Genomic DNA, 26,369 nt, shown 5'->3' on the forward strand with positions numbered 1-26,369 from the left:
TTAAAAAGATTAAAAAAAGATGTAAACATTTATCTGGATAACAAGAATGTCAAGTTGTCATCGTAAACATTTAAAAAAAATAAGCAAATGTTTTCGATGGGTTAGTGGATCACCCAAAGATTGGCAGACTGATAAACAATGAGGACAAGAGGCAGTCATACAGAGCAAACTGGATCGTTTGGTAAGCTGGGCCCATTCAAACAAAATGTATTTTAATATAGCCACACGTAAAGTTACATACCTATGAACAAGGAATGTATGCCATACCTACAATAGGTGACTGCACCTTGAAAAGCAATGACTCTGAAATGGATTTAGGAGTATAGTGGACAAACAACTCAATATGAACTCCCAACGCGATGCTGTGGCAAAAAAAGGCTAATGCAATCTTGGGAAATATAAACAGAGGAGTAGGCAGGTGATTTTACCTCGGTCTATGACATGGGTGAGACAGATACTAGAATACTGTGTGCAGTTCTGGTATCCATATTTTAAAAAGGATGCTGAAAAACTGGAGAAGGTACAGAAAAGAGCCACACAAGTGATTTGAGGGATGGAGAAAATGCCTAATAGTGAGAGACTTAAGAGCTCAACCTATTTAGTTTTTCAAAAAGAAGATAGAGAAGTGACTTAATTGCAGTGTTTAGTACCTTCACAGGGAGAAAATATTGTGTAATTCTAGAATAGAAAGGCATAACAAGTATCAATGGCTTTGAGCTGAAGTCAGACAAATTTAAGTTAGAAATTGGCACACATTTTTAATAGTAGGGCCACTGACCATTGCAACAAATTGCTAAGGAAAGTGGTGGATTCTCATTCTCTTGATGTCTTTGGATCAAGACTGGATGCCTTTCTAGAAGATATGGTTTAGCCAAACAGACTCAATACAGGGGTAATTGGATGAAACTTAATGACTTGTGATATAAAGGTCAGATTAGATGATCTAATGGTCCTTTCTGGCCTTAAACTCTATGAATACCTGTCCATATTTTTATATTTTGAGTCAGTTTAGAAATGTAAGGCATGTGAAAAGTGCCAGCATGATTCCATTTGAAAAGAAATATTCTGTGTCTAAAGAAGACTACAGTATAGAAAACAGTACAAGTTTTCCACATCTGCCTTCCTACCCGTTTTATTCTGACATGAAAGGACCATTTCTAAGGGTCAGAGGGTACCGTGATTCAGTCCTTAGCTTCTCTACTGAACATCAGTTGTGATGGTGATTGTAGATATATTGACACCTGCCCACTAGAAACTGGACTGAGACGACCACCATATAACTTCTCACAGACCCCTGAGTAGCTATCGAGTAGCAATGACTTCTGAGCACTACTAATCTGAACTGGATTTGAACCTGACCTAAAGTTAAAGACTATATTCTATCATCTAAGCCAACTAGGCCTTTCAGTAATTTATATTTCCTGATACAGTATAATTTAAAATGTTCCCTAATACAACTGGTTATTTATTCTGGCTTCAAACTAAACCAATTAAATTAAATTAAATTATTTCTTGACTTTTTTAACACTTACCATCAAAACATAAAAATTTAACATCTTTGGCAAAAATATTTGTTATGCTTTCTTAAAACTTTTTTCCACTGATGTCAGTGTTACAGTGTATGTTATGTTTAATCTCTCTTCCTCTGTTTGAAAAAAACAACCCAGACCATTTCCAGGATCTTGAACCATCACTCACCTGTGCCTTTGCCAATTTTTTTTCCAGCAGGTCCCGCTCCCTTTCTGTTTGCTGCAGACGTTTATTAAGCTCCACTATATCTCCCTTTAGTGATGCCAGGGCTGCTAAATGGAGCTGTAAGACAATCAAAATGTATCCAGGTTAAACTTGTCTACCAAATGTACCACTCTTTTAATGTACCACTACTGTAAACTACTAGGAGGCATCAATGTTCACAACTAGTTGTGAACTTTCACACTCGAGAACTTTTAAACCATAAAATGGGATAAAATAATCCACATGCAGCTGAATGCTTTTCCTGGAACACTCCTGAGGAGGAGTATATACTGTATTAAGAGAGAGAACGCACGACAAGGGTAAATATAATGCAGTGTAATTTAGTTGGAAGCCTGAGTCCATTAGCTTTTTTACACCATCCCAGTGGATACTAGCTCAGAGACCTGTGCTATAAAAGAAGGTGCAGTATCCTTTAACCATTTGAATGCTTTCAGACAGAAGAGCCTGTGTAACCTTCCTACAGAGAACAATGGGAATATGGCATACAAGCGTTCAAATTGTTACTTTGAGACTAATAAAAATTCCACTTACAGAGCTACCATTTTGCAGTTATCTGAGATAATTTTTTCCCGGGTCTCATGTTAGTGAGTTTAAACAACAAAGATTTACTGAAGTTGTAATGGAAGAACCTGACCTGCATTTCTTTCCTAGATAATATATCTTGCTTAAGCAATCATACTAAAGGCAAAATCCTGTCCTTACAGTTCGTACAGTCTGGTGGGTCCCATAAATATTTTACAGTTTCAAAATATGAATTCCAATACTCTTTAGATGCTTTTCAGTCTTCACCGTAAGTCTGCTCTGTACCAGTGTTAAGGGTTCTTTGTATTTCCCCCCTTCGTATAAATATGTAATTCCTCAATTAAAAATATTGGAAATTAAAATGCAGTACACACAGATATCAGAGAACATGCTACTAACAACTAAACCGAAGAATGGAGAAAGCCATCCAGAATGGGAAAGAACAATAGAAACTGAACCAAAAACTAGATGAGAGATGGAACAGAAGGCATATCTCATACGTACCTGATGGCATGTGTAAATTTATGTTCAGCCAGTAAAATTGTGATAAAATGGGCAATCTAAGAGGAATCAACACCAATTTTTACTTTAAAAAAAAACTGAAAATATGCCTTTTCCCATATATTTATGCCAGTGAGACAGGCATCTATGGAGGGGCTGAGGGTGTGTGTGTGTGGGGGGGGGGGCAGAATGGGCCTGGCTGGGCAACGAGACTGGTGGCAAGTAGCTGGAGGGTGGGATGGGACTGGAAAGGGTTGGACAAGAAGACTGGAAGTCTGGAGAAGTAAAACAAGAAATTGATGGACAAGGAGACTAGGACTGGGATCAGAACCCTGAGGAGTGGACACTGAGCCTAGTTAGGTGAGGAGAATGGGACTGGGACAAGGAACCAGCGGTGGGGAAGACACAACACTGGGACAAGTGAAGGGGGGCGGCAGAAAGGAGTCATGCTTGTGGGGAATGGAGTCTGTGTCCACTAGAGTACATTCGGTTCCAGAGCCTAGAACAGAATCTAAGATTCCTTAGTCTTACCATTCCTCTGCTGTCAGCAACTATCTGTGGTATCCACTAGCAGAGTATCCCACCCCCTCTAGTGCTGGTCCCCATAGAGCAGTGTTTCCCAAACTTGGGACACCACTTGTTCAGGGAAAGCCCCTGGCGGGCTGGGCTGGTTTGTTTACCTGCCGTGTCTGCAGGTTCAGCCAATCATGGCTCCCAGTGGCCGCGGTTCACTGTGCCCAGCCAATGGGGGCTGCGGAAAGCGGTGCGGGCCGAGGGCCAAGTTTGGGAAACACTGCCATAGAGGATGACAACCTACTATTGCTATCAGTTACTCTGGTAGCTAAAGTGGCAGAGGTCTGTGTGGTAGATCTAAAGGTCCTGCGGTAAAAACAGTATGTGATCATGTAATTAAACACTGTATCATAATGCATATGCACCAGGAGGTTAAAATAAGCTTGCACAGGCAACCTTAATTCTGCCATTTCGTAACTGAGTGTTTGACTTTGTGTAGGCTTTGCATGAACAATGAAAGAAAACAGTAGTAAGAAAACAGAGGTTAACAATGGACAAGGCATAAATTCAAAAGTGGTCTTGTAAATAACATGTCATTAGTATATAAAGAAACAGTAAGAAGAAGGTGGTGTGATAAGCTTACAACTGCAGCTTTGCTTACTAGGACACTTTGCAGCTCATGGACAGTTCATGATCTGTACAGGGATTGGTTTAAAAAATTAGTAGACCAACCATAAAGGACGTTAACCAATAGTATTAAGTATAAGCGTGTATATAAGCCGACTCACGATTACGTATGTTGGATGTGTGGATGTGTACCCTGAATCCACCCCCTACACTTGAGCCTGATCAACTCAAGTATAGTTTGACTGTATGCCAATAAAGAAACCTCAGTGAAGAGTCCAGAGTTGAACTGATTTCTTGGATTCCAGAGAACTGGATAAAGTGTTCTCCCAGAACTGGGCAAGGTGTTCTGAATAAGACAAGTGGAAAAAGTCTCAGAGGGAATCCCAACACTTTGCAACCTTAATAATGTGGGTGGGTGTGTATAATATATATGTGTGTGTGCGCGCGCGCACAGTTTATAATATATATGTTATTATTACACATGCACACACACACACACACAAATACAAATGAAAGCCTAATTATGTTGTAGAAATTGGGCCCCTTCATGCACCATGGAAAGCTTCTTATTTCCCAGTGGGACATAGGAAAGTTATGCACTAGGTTATACTTTCTACACTATGCACTCTAGACACTTTTGCTATTGGCAATGGTCATACATTTCTTATCTATGAGCTTTTTTCTCCTTAATATTATGTTACCAGTTCTTATAATTAGCTCTAAAGTAATACACAAATTAACACCACACATAGTTCACAAAAAAGTGGTGTTTTTTGTTTGTTTTTTGAGAAAAGTCTTTTCAGCTTTTTGACCAGCTCTACTACAGTGTGCAATAAAGAGCATCTGTTTCACAGAACTATATAACGCACACTCTCCTCCCAAGCACTGCCTTCTCTCCACATGTCAATAATAGCTACAATTCTCTAAGTTGTATAAAACTAATATCACACAGTCAAGTAAACATCTCTCCCCTTTGTACATTATTCTTCAATGACTACCAGCTGTGGTCCTAATTAAACAACAGGCCAACAATGCTCACACACTGAGCGGCAGTATAAAAGGACACTGTTCATTTAAAAATCACATTTGAACTCCCCAGGCTTCCTTACCTGTGTTAACAACATCTAAGAGTATCAATACTGAACGCATATTACATATTTCACCATTTATGCAATTTATTTTTTACATGTAATTCATTGTGGACAATAAAAATAGTTTCATGTTTATTTCTTAGTCAATTTTTCTTTATCACAATGCTGCAATTTTATGACCATTGTAAAAAGATTTCTATTAATACTAGGTTTTGTAAAACCTTATGCTTATTATTATTTATTATTTTGTAAAACATTATGTTTATTATGATGTTTATATAACTTAGATTTTGGACTTCCTTTAACCAAAGAAATCCCATTTCCTTATAAAATTTAGTTTTATTAGTACTTAATATCGTACAAAGCCAACTGTATACCAAAAAAAGGAAGGAAAAATCCCCAAATACTAAAGTGCCATGCCAGACAATATGACATTATCCAGCCAAACAGGACTAGCATAAGGTTTAACAGCTACTAGGACTTATATACATATTCATAATCTGGGTCTGCATTTACCTCACATTGTTTCCTCTTACAGTAGTAGGCCTGGTAGTGACCTAACGTAATTTACAATTTCGCAACTAATTTGTAAACATGGTCACTGCAAATAAGCAGCTTCTATCTGTCATAGTCAATGGCAGGAATCAACTTTCCTCTTCATCTCAACAACTGATTTACATCTTTAAAAAAGTGCTGTACTGGAAGCAAGGGATGTGGAAAGAGGAAACTGAAACACTCATGATTTTGATGAAAAACACTGCTAACCTCTGTTTTGCCCCCATCAAAAATTAGGGTGTCATCTCCCAATCTCCCAACCAGCTTATTGGCAGGCTTGCAGTTCTGCAAACACAAGATTCAGCAAGTTACTTTATAAGGGTCTAAGCCACAACTGACATATTAAAATTCTGGTTAGAAAAAAAGGGGCAGGCAACGAGGGGAGTTCCCAAATGCTCCACTCTATGGACAGAGGTAAGACATCATATAAACAAAACATTTAACATTTTAGGCATTTAGTCAATCACAGACTAAACTTGCTTTGACTGAATTTTATGCCCTGTTTCAATGTTAAAAGTTTCTGGAGTGTGTTTTCAACCTCAAATCTACATCTCTCAAATTTAAAAGGAACAAGGTATAACTAATGGCCTCCAAATTTTAATTTTGTTTGAATCGTGGTACAGGACAGTTTTTTCATTGTATGTTTAAAACGTGTCTAGCACAATCACATCCTGATCCACACTGAGGCCTAGATACTAATGCAACAGAAATCATCATTCATCAACAAAGTGAAAATGGCCAGTATAAATGCATGTTCTTATTACTGTTTCCCTTGTCCTCCCTTTTCTTACTACTGTTTGTTACATACACTTGACCATCTTTTCTCAGTTAGACTATGCTCTTTTGGTAGGGTTGCCAACTTTCTACTTGCACAAAACCGAACACCATTTCCCTGCCCCCTTCCTTGCCCCCGCCCTAAGGCCCCACCCCCCACTCATTCTAGCCCTGCTCCCTCAGTTGCTTGCTCTCCCCCACCCTCACTCACTTTCACTGGGCTGGGGCAGGGGATTGGGGTGTGGGCTCTGGGGTGGAGCTGGGGAAGAGGGGTTTGGGGTGCTGGAGGGGGCTCTGGGCTGGGGCCAAGGGATTTGGAGTGAAGGAGCGGGCTCAGGGCTGGGGCAGGGGTGTGGGAGGGGGTGCGGGCTCTGGGGTAGGGCTGGGGATGAGGGATTTGGGGTGCAGGAGGTGGCTCAGGACTGGGGCAGGGGAGGTGTGGGTGCGGGCTCTGGGAAGGAGTTTGTGTACAGAAGGGGGCTCCGACCTGGGGCAGGGGGTTTGGGCTCTGACTGGGCGGTGCTTACCTCAGGCGGCTCCCGGTCGGAGGCGCAGCAGGGCTAAGGCAGGCACCCCGCCTGCCCTGGCTCCACACGGCTCTTGGAAGCAGCTGCCATGTCCGGCTTCTAGATGAAGGGGCGACCAGGCAGCTCTGTGCGGTGCACACTGACCGCACCCGGAGGCGATGTCCCCACAGCTCCCATTGGCCGTGGTTCCTGGCCCATGGGAGCTGTGGAGCTGGTGCTTGGGTCAGGGGCAGCACGTGGAGCTTCCCTGATCACCACTGTGCCTACGGGCTGCAGGGACATGCCGGCTGCTTCCGGGAGCTGCATGGAGACAGGGAGCCTTCCTTAGCCCAGCTGCGCTGCCGACCGGACTTTTAACGGCCTGATCAGCAGCGCTGATTGGAGTGGCCAGGGTCCCCTTTCAACCAGGCGTTCCGGTTGAAAACCAGATGCCTGGCAACCGTATCTTTTGGGCAGAGACTGTCTTTCACTCTCTGCTTGTATAGCACCTGGCGGAGTGGGGTTGCGGCCTCTAGAAGTTACTGGAATTCAAATTAATAACAAGCAGCTGAGTGAAAAGCTAAAATGAACAAAAGGATAAATGGTGAAAAGAACATTTTCAGTTTAAATAATCCAAGTTATTAGTGACAAGAAGATACAGTATTTTAATCTTTACAGTGTCCCCTTAAGAGAAACTGATTTTCAGTAAATAAAAAACAATTTATTTGTAAAGGAAGTTATAGCTGTAATTTTGTGGTACCCAGTAGTTACATGATATGCAAACTGGGAAGGCAGAGGGAAGAGAATGGAGGCAGCCAAGTGGGATATACTGCTTTTTCCTTGGTGAACAATGACAGACAAGGCAGCATTACTGACACACAGACTGAAATCAGACACTTAAAGCTCAAGGTGGGCCGCATCTTAATGACACAAAATTAGAAAACACATTAAAGACCCAGCAGTTTATGACAATTAAGGCTGTATAATCAGACATCATGAATCTTTTAGTGTGCACTAAATACTGATTTGAGCCCTTAGGCTGTAACTCCCAGGGAGAATTACAAGAGCACAACTGAAAGAGTTCTCTGACAAGGCCTGCATTGTTCATAAATTTTTATATTGATCTAATTTAGTAGGTATTGAATTCTCCCATTCAACAGAAACAAGTGCATTTAATGGTAAAGCACCCAATCAATCCAACAGAGTAGGCAAGGCCAACACGTTTTACTATAATAACTGAAATGGCTCAGAATAGTCCCCTCACTTTTTCCCAACCAGGGACCCAAGGAAAGCAGAATTCTTCCTGTAAAAGAATTAGAGTCATAGGATCACTGTGTACTGTACTGTATATCTCAGTTCAGAAGCCATGGTTTCCTTTAAATTTGATTACATAGGCACAAGCATGTGACTCAAGCCTACAGAAGCCCCATACAATATCCTTTTATTCTTCCAACCAGCTCTGCTTTTGCCTGCCCGAAGGGTAATGATGAGCACAGGGCTCTTGTAAGTTTTAATATGCCACTAGCTCACAAGAATGGAGCAAGAGAACTTAGTAAAAGGAGCCACAAAGCTGGGAGATCTACTATAATTTCAGATCTACTATCCTCTCTACGAGCTCCTAGGGTTAGCTACAGGATGACTCTACTGCCTGCAGAACACCCCTCCCCCGCACTATTTACAAATTGTTGCCAAAGTCTGTCTCTCTCTCTCTTTTTTTTTTTTTTTTTTTTTTTTAGAGTAACATAATTTTGGTACATATGTGCATGGCATCTGCAGGCTCCCCATAAATCTAACTCTGTGTGCCAAGCCTGGACTGCATGTGCTTAAATGGCAGTGTTCACCATTGAAAAGGTGATTTTTCCAAATGCAATACAATGGTACCCTAGTATATGGGGAAAAGGCAACATGTTAGATACCACTCTGAGATTACTGCTGGCAGATATCAACTTTTTAATGATGACCACTGCATATCATAACCTAGAGCGATCATGTGACCTAGAACAGAGGTTCTCAAACTGGGGGGCGCAAAAGGTATTCTGGGGAGGCGTGAGAAGCTTTAGAAAAAGAAAAAAAACGTACTACACACATTTTACCCATAGCAATCAATAACTAGCAAAGCTTACTCCTCCTGACATATCAGGTCCGCAGACGGCGCAGTACATTTGACTCTAGTCGGCGCTGTGCATTTTGACAGATTTCTATTAAACTTGCATAGTATTATACAAAGCCATTGTCATCTGTAAGTTAATCCGTTTACTATGACGTGGTGAGCACATTTAATTGTAAGCATCGACCACAATCACAGTTTTGCTTTTACTCTTATTATGATGGATCATTGGCTCTGTTTGAATCAATGCCTCACTGTTTTTAATATTTAGTGAAAGTTTCATGTTGACTTTTTAAAATCAGTATATCTACTTGTATGGCAGGGGGGCCTAAACTACTACAGACACAAAGAAGGGGGAAAGTGATCAAATAAGTTTGAGAACCACTGATCTAGAACAATAAGAACAAACTTGGGAGAGACCAACTCTTGAGTTCTAATCCTGACTCCTGTGTGACCTGGGGTAAATTACTTCATGTCTCTGCCTTAACTTCCCCATTAGTAAAAATGTGGATAGAGGATACCTACTTCCCTGTCACAAAGAGGTGAGGTAAACATTAGTTAATGACTTATTATTTGCACAGTGCTCTAAACACATTGTTTGCATTGTGCTTTGTGAACTGTTCTCTGAAAATATTAACAACTTTATTAGATCTACAGATAGACAAGTTTAAATATATTTAAGGATTACTGAAAAAAATCACACAACAAGGACAGATGGGATGTCAATCTGGATGGGATAAAAATGGAGCTACTGAGCTTGGAAACAGGAAGTCACCACTGTGCCTGTGATAAGTAAGTTGGATGAGTGCTGATACCTAGTAGGTCCTGGGCTGAATTTTAGCAAATAATTTAATGACCACAGCGGTTTATGAGCACGATCCAAAGTCCAATGAAGTCATGTAAAGACAGACTTCTATTCACTTCAATAGGCTGTTAGTGGCAGAGTGAAGACCATGAACTATAGGAAACATAAAAACACACAAGAATGCCTAACGGAAACCTACCCACTATACAATAGTATAATCTGCCATTTTATGTATTTTGAAATAATTGTTTATCCTTCCATACTTATCACTGAACTACGTATCCACACGTCTTTTCCCCAAACTAGAATCACCCTAACTCAAACTCCTGTACAAGAATAGCTACGCTAATGACATTTGTTTATTTTCAATTGTGCAAAGCCTGTCTTCGCTATATACCAAACTAAAGAGGGAGCCTATGTACATCCCTCTGTATTTGAGTTATGTAAAGAACTGAAAATTCTTTTTCCCTACCCATCCTTTCGTCTCCCATTCACCTCAGCTACAGTATCATGGCACATAATTTTAAAACCAGTGACATGTCAAATGAACCACAGAAGCATCAAGATCTAGATGGGAAATGCACAGACAGTATCTTCATATAGTTAAAAAAAATACCCCACTATGTCATTAAAACTTTGCATTATCTGGACATAGGCTATTACCACCTGATCTCCTTAATTGTTTATTGCTCCCTTTCCCCAGCTTCCATCTCTTGATCTGCTTGGTCTTTCTTAAAATGTAAGCTCAGGGCAGGCTCTGTGCTTTCTTTTCTGTTTTTACAGCACTTAGTTATTTTTAGTGCCTATAATAAGCTAACACACACGCATTTCCTCTGATCTGATCAAATGTCCAAATAAAAATACATCTCCACTCCAAAAATCCCCCCAAATGTTCATCTTAAATTTCTACAGCACAAATTTGAAATCCCAGGAAGATTCAGAGGCACTGCACTGAAGGTGGTTTTTGATTACTGGAAAATGCAAAATGTAGTTGGAATGCCACCTAGGAACTGAAGCAGCAGCAAAAGGACAATAAAATGATGGTTAAAACATTTGTGTAGCATTTCCTGCTCCCCTTCAAAGATGGTAGAAACTGTCAGGCAAAAATGGCTGAATACCGTACTCACCAAAGGAAAAAGCAGTCTGCAATGTGAACTTCTATGGGGTGTTATGCGCGACATGTCACCGGGATAATGAAAAGCACATTTAAAATACCAATGAAGGAATCTGACTGTGTCAGGATTTTGAAGTTAGGGATTTTAGTGTTTAGGATTTTGTCATTTGTGCATTTCACTAGAAAATGCAGATAAAACAGGATAGTACATTCCCCCACCCCCCGGGCCAACTACCACTGTGCATATATGTGGGGGGAGAGTTTGGACAAGGCTTGGGAAAGGTTGGCACTAGTCTGCTCTTATGATGGCCTTCAACATTAATATACGTCTGGACAGGATAATTAAGTACACAGCAAGAATTTAAGAGAAATTACAGCCAGGATACGTACAACTTGGTCACATCAGAGGAAAAAGGTTTGAAAACAAAAATATTCCAACATAAAAGTAGGGAATTTTTAACATAAAGGAATTTATGATCTTCAATTTGTGTGTAGCCATTTGTTGTATGTAAAAGTCATGCTGTTTGCGGTGTTATTTACATTTCATCAGCACTACAAAAGGCTACAGAACTACTTGCCCATCAACATTCATTTAAAGTGATTGACATATAAATGAATCTCTCTCTCAATTGTTTTCACTCTTACACTTATTTTTTATAGCTCTTTTTCTACATGATAGTCCACAAAGATGCATTTTTATGGCCCAAGTGTTGAAATGAATGTAATCAAAGTCCATTTAAGTGAGTGCACTGACAAGGCTGGAATGGAAAATTCTACAAAAACAATCACCTTCTAGAATTAGGGAGAGGACAGCTCAATATTCCATAAAACAATCTCAGTTGTATAATCCCTAGGGCATAAACCTGAAATACCATAGCCAATTGCCCTTTTAAAGTAATTATCTAAGCAAAAGCCAAAATCACTCAAAAACGCTTTCATTGTATTGTTGCAGGTTTCTAGAAAAACACCCCAAGAATCGACATTCATGAAACAATTTTTCTATATTAGTCCCCAAAAAGCAGAAAAACTACTAGTATATCGAATGACATATGAAACACACAGCTTGTGACTTTCCTGTTGAAGTAACAAGGTCGTATTAGGCATACCATAGTCATTTCATATGTTTTTTCAGTATTAAACAAATGGCATGCCAAAACAAGCTAGGATGGAGCCATCCAAATTGTAGCAAAACAAAGTATTTATTATGGATTCTTGCTCTTTGAACACATCTTCTGCAGATTTTTCAAATCAAATCAATCTATCTGTTTATGGTTCTTTTAAAATAATATTTTAGGAAAAATATTCACCCAGCCCACTCCCCCCCTCCCCCCGGATATTAACACTTCCTAATACATTTAGTATGCCTGTGAATCTTCCTAACCATTCTTTGAAATAATTCAAAACTGCTCTTGCCGACCTCGTCACAGAGGGTAAAGATGGGTAAAAATACCGCAAGCGGCAAAATCCATAAGGCATCGAAATACCGATCAACAAACAATCAGCGCTGCAGCCACTGATTCTATTGGGAGTAGGGTCAGGCTCAGAAGAATATAAAACACACACATACTATACAGGGAGTGGAAATACTCCCTTTTAACATATAATATATATATATGTAAATAAAACTTACATAGGACAAACTGAGTACAATGGAAAACAGTTAATGTATATGTTACTAATCTGCACCAGAGCCACTATAGGCCTGTGCCTATGAGATTACATAAGAATCCCAGCTTTAATAATAAAAATAAACGTTTTTATCCCTCATGGTTGTGAAGAAAACACTGAAAATGTGACCCAAGCGTAACCAATACAGCGATATCTGCCTGAGTCTGCAGACAGCCTGAAACAATTAGCTCTGATAATTACTAACTGTCCCCATGAATCTCAACAGGGTGTTTAACACCAAGATCCACTGTATGCCTGGCCACCCAGTCATGCACACACATCCTGGCTGCTGGGTTAATTACTTTGGGCCAGCCCTGACTGCCTGACTGGAAATGGAGGAAGGGGGAGAGGTGTAGCACTTGCCACCTCTATTTCAAGTAGGGGGTGAGGTCACAGTACAGGGGTGGAGCTATAAGGGGTCTTACGTTATGTATAAGAGGGGTAGCCGTGTTAGTCTTTATCCACAAAAAGAACGAGAAGTCCGGTGGCACCTTAAAGACTAACAGATTTATTTAGGCATAAGCTTTTGTGGTAAAAAAACCCACTTCTTCAGATGCATGGTATGTAGATTGTCTTAATTCAACCCTGGTCTCTATACTCATTAATTGCAGTCATAAAATGGAGTCTTCTTCCCAGTTCTCAGCAAAGATTTGATATGAGGACTTTGTTGTGAGATCACATATTCTTAAAATGTCACTACCTTCACAAAATGCATATCACAGGACAGTTATTACCCTAATGACTAAAAATCTAAACTATTTGCACTGTCTCCTTGACTATTCAGAGAGAGGTACTAAGGCTACATTTTATAGGTGTGCCAAGCAAATTAACAAGACTCTATTCAGTTTTACTGTTGCTATTAAGAACCCTATAAGCAACTGTGAAACAGTCAAGAATCACATCAATTTCACATTGTTGCTTTGGAAAGTCAGGAGCAGCAGCAAAAGGATATATGGACTTATTCATGGCATGGAGAGCCCTAAAAATAAAGGATGGGGAGTTCTTCTCTAGTGACCCTCACCAGAAGGCAATTTGGAGGGGCAGAGTAGAGGAGACTCACTCCCTCACAGCAGTCAGAAGTGAGGAAGAGTTGTCCTGTGGTTAGGCTCTAGCTTGGGACTCAAAGAAGATCTCAGTTCAATTCCCAACTGTGCCACAAACTTCCAGATTCCTTCTCCTGCAGTGATAGATGCTCAGCAACTGTACCAGGAAGGCAGCAAGGTCTCAAGGATATAAGCATAGAGTTGGGAATCAGCAAGTCCCCAATCTTAACCTGTCTCCGCCATTTACTGTCCTAAGGCAGGCTGCTGTCTCAGTTTTCCCCATCGGTAAAATGGGAAGAGTGAAACTCTCACTCACTGGGGAGATGTGGAGATAAATTTACTAAGTCTGTGAAGCACTCAGAGACTATGGCAGGGGTAGGCAATTATTTTTTTTTCAAGGTCCAAACTTCTTGGTCAAGGTCCAAACACCAGAGAAGAAAATAAAAAAAACACCAAAACAATAATGATAATAAATAAAAAGATTTTGGGGTCTGTTCAAAAGCATCTGGGTGTCTAGATTTGGCCCACGGTCCACCTATTGACTACCCCTAGACTACAGTGATAAGCACACTAGAGACGATCATAAAGAAATTAATAATTCTGCATTCAGGACAGGATTTGGATGGGGTATAGTAAATAAGGCATGGGGCCACACATTAAATGACAAAAATAAAAAAAAATATTGAATGACTACCCATTCAGTAAGCACTGCCCACTGTGCACTTAATGAGTCGGGGACCTATGGAAAAATAGTACTGTATATGATCATATAATTCAAAACTATCATAACACACACAAGGAGGTGAAATTAAGGTTGCACAGGCAGCCTTAATGCTGGTATTTCCTGACTTTCAAGTGCTTCATTTTACAACTTAACATTAATGTAGTTTTTAAAATGTGATTATGTCTATCTCTGTATCTCTCAGTACGTGCACTTCCACAGCAAACAGAGACAATACGAGGCAGAAGTGTGTGATGTAAGCTCTTTCGAGTTCCCCCTGCCCTAGGCTTCAGAGCCTGAAATCCAGCCTCAGACACAACTTCACAGCACTGTCTATACAGCTATTTTTAGAGCACTAGCGCAAGCACCGCTAAGCCAAGTCTGTCAACCTGGGCTCGGAGGCTTGTTCCTTTTCACTCCAAACTGCCGTGTAGACATACCCTCAATGCCACCATAATATAAATGTTAAATAAATACTAATATAACTAACTCCTTTCTTCAGCAGAAAGATGGCACAGAAGTAAATGGCTCTAAGAGCAAAGCCGATAGATGCCATTTCCTTCCCAAAAGTTATGTCCAATATTCCCTCAATTTCCTTCCTCTCTGAGCAAAAACAAATGAGTGAGAGAACAGAAACAAACCTTTGAGCAATGGGCTGTCCTCAGCCTGTATGTGCAACTCACATCAATGGGAGTCTCCCTCAGATCAGGGGCTATGTATAGCCCTAAATCTGCAGCCTATGAACCATTTTAACATCCACATCTCCCTCCTAGTTACTCTCAGGGAAGGCCACTTCAACATAACCTATGGGAGGAAGGAGGCCTAATTTCCTCTTTCTAGTCCCCACTTGGTATTTGTGGAAGGAGGAAGTGAGCATCTCCTCTCTCTTCCCTTCCTCCCCGGCCCATCTGCCCAAGGAAGCTGTAGCCAAGGAGGATGGAAGGAAGAACACAGGATGACGTTCCATGCAACTCTTTGTACCTGACAATTCCCACGTCAAGGCCATTTTCTCATTGTCTCGGCTCCCTCGCAACACTTCTGTGACGGGCATTCCACTCCTTTGTCTAAACTCAGGGAGAAGGAGCAGAGAATAAATTCTAAGTGTGTCCTTCACTCATTCAGACCCTGTGATGAGTAGTGTTGTGTTTGGTACTCTATTTGCTCTCCCGCAACGATCAGGCACAGATAAGTAGTAGGCTTGTGTTCTGTGCTAGAGCACATGGATTTGTTTTCATAATACTCATGACCAGGTGTGCAGCTGAGGACATTGTTTACAAACCACTTCTGCAGCAAACTAGGTTCTTCACTCACCCTTACCGTTCTGCCGGAGAATACACCAGATCTTCCAAAAGAAGCAGGCTGTAGATACAAGAGTCACTTGTGAAATTGAAATTAAATATTATTATTACTACTACTACTAATAATAATGGATTCAAAAGTTCTCCTGCTCTTTTCAAGATCTCTCAGCAAGAAAATTAATTCCTACTTCCAAAGGCACAACTGGGGATTTAGCAACAAATCTGCGCTAACTGTGCCATAAAGGTTCGTTGTTTTTTAGAATGATCCGTATGATCTGCTGACACTGTATATTTAAAAACATAGGGTTTGTCATGCCAGGTTAACCAGTGGCCCATCAATCCAGCAACCTGCTTTTGGCAGAATCTGATGCCTCAGACAAAACTGAAGGAAGAAGAAAAAAAAAATGAACCCTATAATGTAGCTGGGCAACCATGCAATGCTGTATGGGGAAAAAAATTCTTCCTGAGTCTTACAGTGGTTGAATAATGCCCCTAACCACTACTTATTACCCAATCTTAGCTTTCAAAACTACAATTATAAATAGTCATAACATTAACAAACTGTTTCTTAAATACAGATAAAGGATCCTGACACAGGGAAGAAAGGAGAGCAGCAGAATACGGACCCTGGACTCCAGAAAAGCAGACTTTGACTCCCTCAGGGACCTGATGGGCAGGATCCCCTGGGAGAATAACATGAGGGGGAAAGAAGTCTAGGAGAGCTGGCTGTATTTTAAAGAATCCTTATTGAGGTTACAGGGACAAACCATCCCGATGTGTAGAAAGAATAGTAAATATGGCAGGCGACCAGCTTGGCTTAATGGTGAAATCTTTGCTGATCTTAAACACAAAAAAGAAGCTTACAAGAAGTGAAAGATTGGACAACTGACCAGAGAAGAGTATAAAAATATTGCTCGGGCATGCAGGAGTGAAACCAGGAAGGCCAAATCACACCTGGAGTTGCAGCTAGCAAGAGATGTTAAGAGTAACAAGAAGGGTTTCTTCAGGTATGTTAGCAACAAGAAGAAAGTCAAGGAAAGTGTGGGCCCCTTACTGAATGAGGGAGGCAACCTAGTGACAGAGGATGTGGAAAAAGCTAATGTACTCAATGCTTTTTTTGCCTCTGTCTTCACGAACAAGGTCAGCTCCCAGACTACTGCACTGGGCAGCACTGCATGGGGAGGAGGTGACCAGCCCTCTGTGGAGAAAGAAGTGGTTCGGGACTATTTAGAAAAGCTGGACGAGCACAGGTCCATGGGGCCGGATGCGCTGCATCTGAGAGTGCTAAAGGAGTTGGCGGATGTGATTGCAGAGCCATTGGCCATTATCTTTGAAAACTCATGGCGATCCTGGGAAGTCCCGGACGACTGGAAAAAGGCTAATGTAGTGCCCATCTTTAAAAAAGGGAAGGAGGAGGATCCTGGGAACTACAGGCCAGTCAGCCTCACCTCAGTCCCTGGAAAAATCATGGAGCAGGTCCTCAAGGAATCAATTCTGAAGCACTCAGAGGAGAGGAAAGTGATCAGGAACAGTCAGCATGGATTCACCAAGGGCAAGTCATGCCTGACTAATCTAATTGCCTTCCATGACGAGATAACTGGCTCTGTGGATGAGGGGAAAGCAGTGGACGTGTTGTTCCTTGACTTTAGCAAAGCTTTTGACACGGTCTCCCACAGTATTCTTGCCAGCAAGTTAAAGAACTATGGGCTGGATGAATGGACTATAAGGTGGACAGAAAGTTGACTAGATTGTCGGGCTCAACGGATAGTGATCAATGGCTCCATGTCTAGTTGGCAGCCAGTATTAAGTGGAGTGTCCCAAGGACTGGTTTTGTTCAATATCTTCATAAATGATCTGGAGGATGGTGTGGATTGCACCCTCAGCAAGTTTGCAGATGACACTAAACTGGGAGGAGAGGTAGATACGCTGGAGGGTAGAGACAGGATACAGAGGGACCTAGACAAATTAGAGGATTGGGCGAAAAAAATTTGATGAGGTTCAACAAGGGCAACTGCAGAGTCCTGCACTTAGGACGGAAGAATCCCATGCTCCGCTACAGACTAGGTACCAAATGGCTAGGCAGCAGTTCTGCAGAAAAGGACCTAGGGGTGACAGTGGACGAGAAGCTGGATATGAGTCAACAGTGTGCCCTTGTTGCCAAGACGGCCAATGGCATTTTGGCATGTATAAGTAGGGGCATTGCCAGCAGATCTAGGGACGTGATCGTACCCCTCTATTCGACATTGGTGAGGCCTCATGTGGAGTACTGTGTCCAGTTTTGGGTCCCACACTACAAGAAGGATGTGGAAAAATTGGAAAGGGTCCAGCAGAGGGCAACAAAAATGATTAGGGAACTGGAACACATGACTTATGAGGAGAGGCTGAGGGAACTGGGATTGTTTAGTCTGCGGAAGAGAAGAATGAGGGGGGATTTGATAGCTGCTTTCAACTACCTGAAAGGGGGTTCCAAGGAGGATGGATCTAGACTGTTCTCAGTGGTAGCTGATGACAGAACAAGGAGTAATGGTCTCAAGTTGCAGTGGGGGAGGTTTAGGTTGGATATTGGGAAAAACTTTTTCACTATGAGGGTAGTGAAACACTGGAATGCGTTACCTAGGGAGGTGGTGGAATCTCCTTCCCTAGAAGTTTTTAAGGTCAGGCTTGACAAAGCCCTTGCTGGGATGATTTAGTCAGGGATCGGTCCTGCTTTGAGCAGGGGGTTGGACTAGATGACCTCCTGAGGTCCCTTCCAACCTAGATATTCTATGATTTGACAATCTCACCACTTGTTACAGCAAAATCCACTGGCTGACTGTGCACAAGTTGGAAAAAGGATTACCTTTAATTTGGTTTATTTATATTGCTGAGCCCCTTCTTCCCACGTAAAGAGATAATGTACAAAGGAGGAACTGGTCAGTTTTCTCTAAACACTTAATAACTTACATTTAGGAGGAAGAACAGTGGCAGACCAGTGCTCTTTCCTGATGAATTTATATTTCTATTAACCAGAGGATATTGGTGCAATATGCATTTTAATGAACCAGGTATATTGTGTAACAAAAATAATTGTCTAACATGGGCAGACATGATCATGACTCAACGTTAAAGTACATATTTCAGAAAGAGGAAACAACTGGAATTATTTTGAGTACTTGTTTACAACATAAGGAAACACCAAGTCATTCTTGAACAGGTTTTATGTCAGTAAAAAGTATTTATTATTATTCTTAGATATATACCTATCCTCCGCTCTAGGCACTGTACTTAAAAATACAGCCAAAAACTTATTAAAATAACCATCTCAAAGAAAATTCCCAAAACCTACCCAAATAAACTTCCTCCCTACTTATCCCAGTCCATAATCCTAGTCAAATAAGCTTCTCCACCCCACTGCATAACACTGTCCAAATATATTTATGCATTTCTTCATTTAATGACTCCATTCAAAGCCCCTTTCCTTCCCAAGAAAATCTTGAAGAATAAATTGAGCTTTACATTGTTTCACGAGAGTCATTAAGTTGGGCTGTGTCAGACCAAAGACAGCAAATGAGTTGTAGAGTCTCAGGGCCTCTCACTGAAAATGCCCTTATCACCTCTGCCCCATCTTATTAAAACCAGGGGGCTATTATCTTGAGCACCTCTGGTATTCCCAGCTATATATGGCGGGGGGGTGGGGGTGGGGAATATATCTGCAAGATAGCCAGGATCCAAACCATTTAGAGCTTTAAAGATCGAAACCAATACCTTAAACTTCACGTAGAAATCAATTGGCAGCCTGTGCAGATCACAAAACACAAGGCCAATGTGCCGTCTATGTCAAACATCACTTAGTCCTGCATTTGCTGCAATCCTCAGATGTTTTCTTTCTTCCAGGATAACCCCATGTCACAGCACAAAGAGCAATACAACGCTGAGGTGACGAACACATGGATAACTGTGACGAGGTCCATGCCCCACTGAAAAAGTCAAAGTCTTCTTACAAGCACTAATGACAAGCAGCGTTAAGATCTGTTGGGCTGATGTGGGCACGTTTACACAGAACCAAGGGCGGACACACTTCAGTCTCTTTGGAGCCAGAAGCACGGATCCAACACAATACCTTGAATGCGGAGCAGAGTAACAAATGGCCAGGATACTCTTTTAGGTTATGTCTACACGGGAGCCAGGGCTGCGATTCCATGCTCACACACACATACTCAAGCTAGCCTGAATATTCACAGCAAGGTAGCTGCAGCAGTACAGGCACGGCTTAGTCGTGTCGAGTACAAACCAGCCTGAAACCGGTGAGTACGTACTCAGCCTGGCTAAATCGTGCTGCCGCTGCCCCCGCCCAGACTGCCACAGCGACACTGCTATTTATACCCACACGAGGTCTCATCCAGCTAGAGCGAGTACGTGTGTGCAAGCTGGGAATCACACCCTTAGCCTTAGTGAAGGGAGCTGATCTCTATCCCTGCCACTTTTTCTGGGTGCTTCTCCAAGCCTAAAAGCAAGCCCTGTGTTCTATGCAGAATTCTGGACCTCATTTCTATGGCAAAGTCCCCTGGCAGCATTCCAACCGATCGATGGCAGGACTCGGTAAATACAGCAAACAAGCAAGAGGTCACATGAAGGTACAATTAATTAATTAAAAAGCAAACCTGAAGCTGGGGTCTGGTTGGCAGATCCTGATGCAGGGTCAAGCCCTGTGCTTGTATGTTGCATCAGCATCCCTTTCTCCCACCCTTGATCTGTTTTTGGCATTTTAGGTTATAAGATTGTTGAGTGCGGAGGCTGCATCTTCCTTTTTCATAGAGCACCTACCACAATGTAGTCCTGATCCCAACAGCAGTCTTTGGATATGCCCACAATATTAGAAAACAACAACTAGTGCAAGTTCTCTTGGACCGAGAAAAGAATTTACCCACTGATTCAAAGTCATCTCTAATCTCTGCAGGCTGCAAAACATTTTAATTGAGACTCTCTGCATTACATACGGTACCCCCATTTTTTTTGTCAAATGGGGCACTCAAGATCAGCATGTTTTAGAGTGTTTAATGAACAATAAACCGTCACTGTGAGTGGTGCATACACATCTTCAAAATATAGATAAACTTATTAAGTTACAAAACTTAGCTGAAGTTTAACATTATTCAGTCACAGAAGTAATAACGAAGCTTCTCCAATAGTTTGACATTAATTTAGTCAAAAAATGTTCATTACCATGTTCCTACCCTTCCCTGCTAAGGCAGAATCAATTCTTATGTTGGCCACTGAAAGCCAAAATTCTCCTCTCCATTCTATCCCATTAAAGCCAGTAGGGCATAGGGTACAAATGAGGCTGGTATTTGGCCCTGAAATTTAAGAGGCATTCCATATATGTAAAGACTATACCCCAGTGGGTTGTGGTTTTTCTACTTTAGAGTAATTTCTCTGCTTTCAATCATCACATTTCTATCAAATAATCATGCAGCAACAATACAAATCCTCTAAGAAGCCAAGGATGGCAGTGTTAAGTTGCTCCTTAAGCATTCAATGTAGTAAATCAAAAAACCACCACCAACCAACACACACTAGGGTCAACATAAGTCACTACTTAGAAATTGAAGGTGTTGTACATGTCACACAAACCCCTCTTAACACTTCAAAATGTCGGCATCCTTCTTACAACCTCTCCCACCACACTAAAAAGACCCTTTACGAACGTGGTCCTGTGCTTTCAGCAGTTATTGACATAGCTGTAAATCCACATAATGTTCAGGAAATAAATCTTGTGCTCTCTGCTGCCAGTATAGGAACATTACTCTTAACAAGAGGAGCACAATACAGTACCCCCTTATCTGCTTTAAGTAGGGCAACTATTAAGTAGGGCGACTCATGTTAATTGTCCTGACAGAAAGGGATCAACACTGCATTAATCCATTTTACTGCATGACTCTCCATCCTTTTTTTTTCTTCTGAACTGCTATATAGGAACAGCATGCTTGCTATTCCCAAAGCTAAAGCTATTTCGTTTGCAACTCTCAACACGGGAACTGACTGCCTGACATACTCTTCTTCCTCAGGTGAGAAATGCCATTTTGAAACAAGTAGGTGATAAAATTATCCAAAGATATTGCTAGCAATTCATATTCTAACACACCTTTGGCTAACGTGTCCTTTGGCTTGCAGATTTATACCCGGGGCTTGGCTCTTCCTTTCATTTATACTTTGAGAAATTGCAGCACTTCACATACATTATCTAATTAATGCTAAGCTTTATTAATCAACATAAATGAAACAAAACAGTCCTGTGAAAAAGATATGCAGGTATCATTCCTACGCGCTCATGAGGAAGTTGAGATAAAGATGTTAAATCCTACGTCTGCCAAGATGGGTTCTAATTTGTGGTGTCTGTTTTTGGGCAGGCAGCCTACTCTCATTTTTAGAGTTGCTGAGCACCCACAAGTCCAGCTGAAGTCAACAGGAGCTGTGCACACTCAGTGTCTCTAGATATCAGTCAAAAAGTGTCTCAAGCCACGCATCCAATAACTGACATAACCAAAAAGTAACGCACATTTTTAAACATTTGTCTCTAAGTGACTTGCCTAAGGCCACACAGTCAACAGTGCTGGCTCTCAGCAGGAGCCGCTAGCTCTCAGCTCCATGCTTAGTCACAAGGCCATGCTGCTGAACTCTTTATTATTGAGCAATTGCTATTCATGAGGACACACTGATCTTGTTCCTTGGAAGACAGATAGATGGACCTTCTGCAAAGACTTTCATAATGAGTGATTTACAAAAGAAATTTTACTCAAAAAAAAAAAATCCACTCTTTTCATCTTTTTGAGAAACTGCTTTCAGAGGTGTGTCATTGCTGGAAAAGGGCCCTACCATTTACAAGCATCAGTCATTTCATTCTTCTTGAATGAGCATGCTGAAAATATCATACTGCCTTCTATTGTGATTCATTCTAGGAAGAATCCATCTGGCTGCTGAGTAAATTTGCCAAAATGTTTCCGTATGTACAGAAGCAGTTTTTGTTGAAATACCTTTAGCTGTGATCCCTGTTTCTCTTCACTGAGAAGAGGGGATTAGAAATTTAGCTTTTAAAGCCTGGCAGACCAAAATACAGTAGCTTGAAAAAATTCATGGTAGAAAAACCTCACTGAAAATTCAGAAAGCTAAAACTGTTGCAATTATGCATTGCTATGTTGCACTGACCAATTGATTGAAAATCAAATGGCCTACTGGGAAAGGATTTAGAGGGCTAATCTGATTCTCTGTATTTCTCACTTGCCCCCATAAAATTAAAATGGGTCAGATCTGAATCACATATAAAACAATTTTAAAAACAAAAGTTAACTTTGAAACCTGCCACACAATTTCTACTCAAGCATGAACAGCAATGCTCAGTGAGACTAGTTTAGTGTAAGACATTTTAAATTAATTTTGTTCAACTGGATGTTTGTGTCGTCCCCTCCCCTCCCCCCCCCCCACCTCCAACTGTTTGCAACAATCACGGAAAAGACAGTCTTCATCCTGTTAAAAACTTGTCATTTTTAACTATGGATTGTCAGTACGGGTGCAGTCTCTATTTTCCCTGTAATCTCGCCAGAGGTTCTACTATTTTATTATTGAAAAATTATATTTCTACATTGTATCGTGGGAGCGGGGGAATGCCACCTTCCCTCTACCCTCTTTGAGCAATGCTCATAGTACATATTCACGCTGCCCCTCGGCACCATGAGATTCAGGAGGTTCCAGATCCTGGCATAAACTCACACACTTAGCCAACTGCTCCGAAAGAATACCACCACTGTACAATTTATAGCCTTTTACAACTCCCTTATGCTATGAGTACACCTACATTTGAGTGGGGAGGTATGATTCCCAGCTCACATAGATACCCATGGTAGCTCTGCTCCAGCTAGCATGCTAAAAATATCAGTGTAGCCAAGGTAGGGGCAGTGGCTCGGGCTAGCCAACTGAGTTCAGGGGTCCAGGCAGGTTTGCACCCGAGCCGGCAGCTGTGCTACCCCGGTTAGATGGTTGACAGAGGGCAGTGTTAAGGCTGCATGGGCCTGTTAGCTTTGAATTCCCATCTGTCTTGCCTGATATAGTAGAATGCTAGGGAAGAATAATTTATAATCCGTTAATCTGAACCTTGACCATACACTATCTCTGCACACCCAAAACTTCCACTGAAGTCAGTGAGTGTACAAGAACCACTGGGCCCTTCACTTTCCCAGTCTCTTCTACACCACTCCTGACATTCCACTATATCCTTCAGGGGCCTCTGGGCATGTTAGATACAGATTAGCATGGTTATAGTTTATTGCTGAGGACATCTCCAATGGTGCTATCTGGGCTAATAGGGGTAGATCCTGAGATTTCTGTGGGAGTTTTAGGTGTTTAACACTTCTCAGGACCAAGCCCATATAGTGCAGAGGTTGTGACAGCAGAGCATCTGCATCTGTTAATAGAACCCAACTCATTTGTTTGGGCTGCTGCTCAGGGACACTGGAGAAACATTTTAACATACATAAGACATGCAAAGTTTCCCCTGAATTAACAGGTTCACTTTTCAGAGTAGCAGCCATGTTAGTCTGTATCAGCAAAAAGAAAAGGAGTACTTGGGGCAGCCCCAAGTACTCCTTTTCTTTTTGCGAGTTCACTTTGAGTTTCCTGCAGTTTTAAGTTTACTTGAGAAAACAACTAAGAATCTGTTTGTTTTAATTAATAACAAATGTTCTATCACACTCAAAAATCAGAAATTAATAAAGATTTGGAGAAGAATTCAGGGACAGTACAAACCAGCTGACTGTGTGTCAGAATGGGACATTTAAACAAATACCTGCCTGTGCAACCTGTACACTTTTTTCTGACTCTCCTCACAGAAGTTACTGTAAGGGATTCCACAGTTTCAATCTTAGCCAATGCCTCAGATTTGTGATTACATATTGTATCAGATACCACTGTACCAGCATCAACTAATTGGAAATCAAGTTTTGTTTTACATGGTCATCTGGATGACTATCAATGAGGAGATATATATTAAAACTGAAAGTAAAACGGGAACTTTATAGCTTCTGTGAGAATCACAAACCCAGGTAATAAAAAGAAACCAACATCCCAACCCACAGCCAGAAGCAGCATGAACACAGAAAGGAACGCTCCATCTTTTTGCAGTCCCAACAGGCCGAGGATGTGGAGGCTTCATTGTTATTTGAACTGATCTAGTCAGCCTAATCCTGAACATGAGATGAAGTCACTCCACTCACCTCCCCCCCACCCCCCCGCCCAAACACCCACTTACTATCCATTTCATCCTATTTCCTCCACACTCCACCACTCAAACTGGAACAAAGCACTGAGGGGGCCAGTACAGGACCCATGTGGGCTGGTCATAATTAAATTAGAAGTTTTTAAGGTCAGGCTTGACAAAGCCCTGGCTGGGATAATTTAGTTGAGGATTGGTCCTAAATTGAGCAGGGGATCCTGAGATCCCTTCCAATCCTGATATTCTAAGATTCTAAATTATACCGTGTTCTAAAATAATGGAGAAATAAATATAGTTTACTCAGCTGCCCTTCACCCAAGCTTCTAAGCTTGACAAAACAAAATATGTTTGTGGCATTTAACTGAGGCAGTTTCTGTACTGCATGACAAGACAAAGTAAAACAGAACAGTGATCATTTTCATATGTTTTAAGTTCAGAACGGACCATTATGATAATCTAGAACGACCTCTTGTAAAATACTGGCCACAGAAGCGCACATAGTAATTCCTGCATAAAATTCATACTAACAGCTGGGAGATTCATTACAGACAACCAAATTTTGTGAATTAGAGAACTTGAAAATACAAAATGTGATTGTAAAGTTTCCAACAGCTTCCTATACTACACTTGAAAATGGTATTTGAGGTCTTTGGATGAGAAGTGCTGTATAAATGCTTTACAAAAGTGTGCATTATAGATAGTGTAATTTTGAGGTTACTTTTTTTTTTTTTTGGCCAAGCTTGCTCAGTGAGACCCAACTAGAAGCTTAGTGTCTTATTTCCCAGTCCAGTTCTCTAACCTAAGGCCACCCTGCCTCCCAATGTACTTCAGTCATTTATTTTGACAAGTGTAGAGTGGTTATAATGCTTGCAAGAATCATGTAGTATCCCCAGTGCAGTGGTTCTCAACCTTTTTGGGCTCAGGACCCATTTGTAAATGTTTATGGCCTGTCGCAACCCAGTAAATAGTTTGAGAGTGGAGACCCTGGAGTGTTTCATTTGGGTTCTGCCTGGCACTAACCCCACAGTGGCAGCTCCTGTGCTGTGTGGCTAGCTAGGCTTGGCTCTCCACTTTGGGCGTTGCAACCTCCGGGGTGGCAGCGCCGCTCAGTTTTGGCCCCACCCCACTGACTGGACCACCACATTTCTGAGAGTGGAATTGTGACCTGGCTCATGGGATTGGAGTGCCACTCACCCAGATTCCGGTCATCATGACAGCTGGGCCAAACCTGAGTGGTGCTGGAACACCAGAGGTTGCAGTACCTGGAAAAGGGAGAAAAGCCCAGGCAGCCCCATGGGACGGGAGCCATAGGACACCACGCAACTCTTTGAAACATTCTGGAGACCCAATTTTGCGTCCTGACCCACGGGTTGATAAACCCTTTCCTAGGGTATTGTTGTGCACTTGTAGTGTAGTATTTTATTGATGTGAAAGTAATTCAAATTGTACAAATATATGGAGAACTCACTTCGGTATTCTACTGTTAAATCATGGATGAGAAGTCGGGTGACACCACCACATTTTTGGT

General features: G+C 41.5%; 1 protein-coding gene across 6 annotated transcripts in view; it reads right to left on the minus strand.

The window, feature by feature from the left end:
- MCC (MCC regulator of WNT signaling pathway) overlaps window positions 1-26,369 on the minus strand; it is a 348,703-nt gene that overhangs the window by 102,721 nt on the left and 219,613 nt on the right. For all 6 annotated transcript variants that reach the window (XM_043546969.1, XM_037901552.2, XM_043546967.1 and 3 more), the window contains one exon: window positions 1,699-1,812. In XM_043546969.1, the coding sequence (XP_043402904.1) occupies window positions 1,699-1,812 (114 nt within the window). The remainder of the gene's footprint in view (window positions 1-1,698; window positions 1,813-26,369) is intronic.

The sequence above is a fragment of the Chelonia mydas genome, chromosome 5, assembly GCF_015237465.2.
Source record: "Chelonia mydas isolate rCheMyd1 chromosome 5, rCheMyd1.pri.v2, whole genome shotgun sequence".
NCBI lineage: Eukaryota > Metazoa > Chordata > Testudines > Cheloniidae > Chelonia > Chelonia mydas.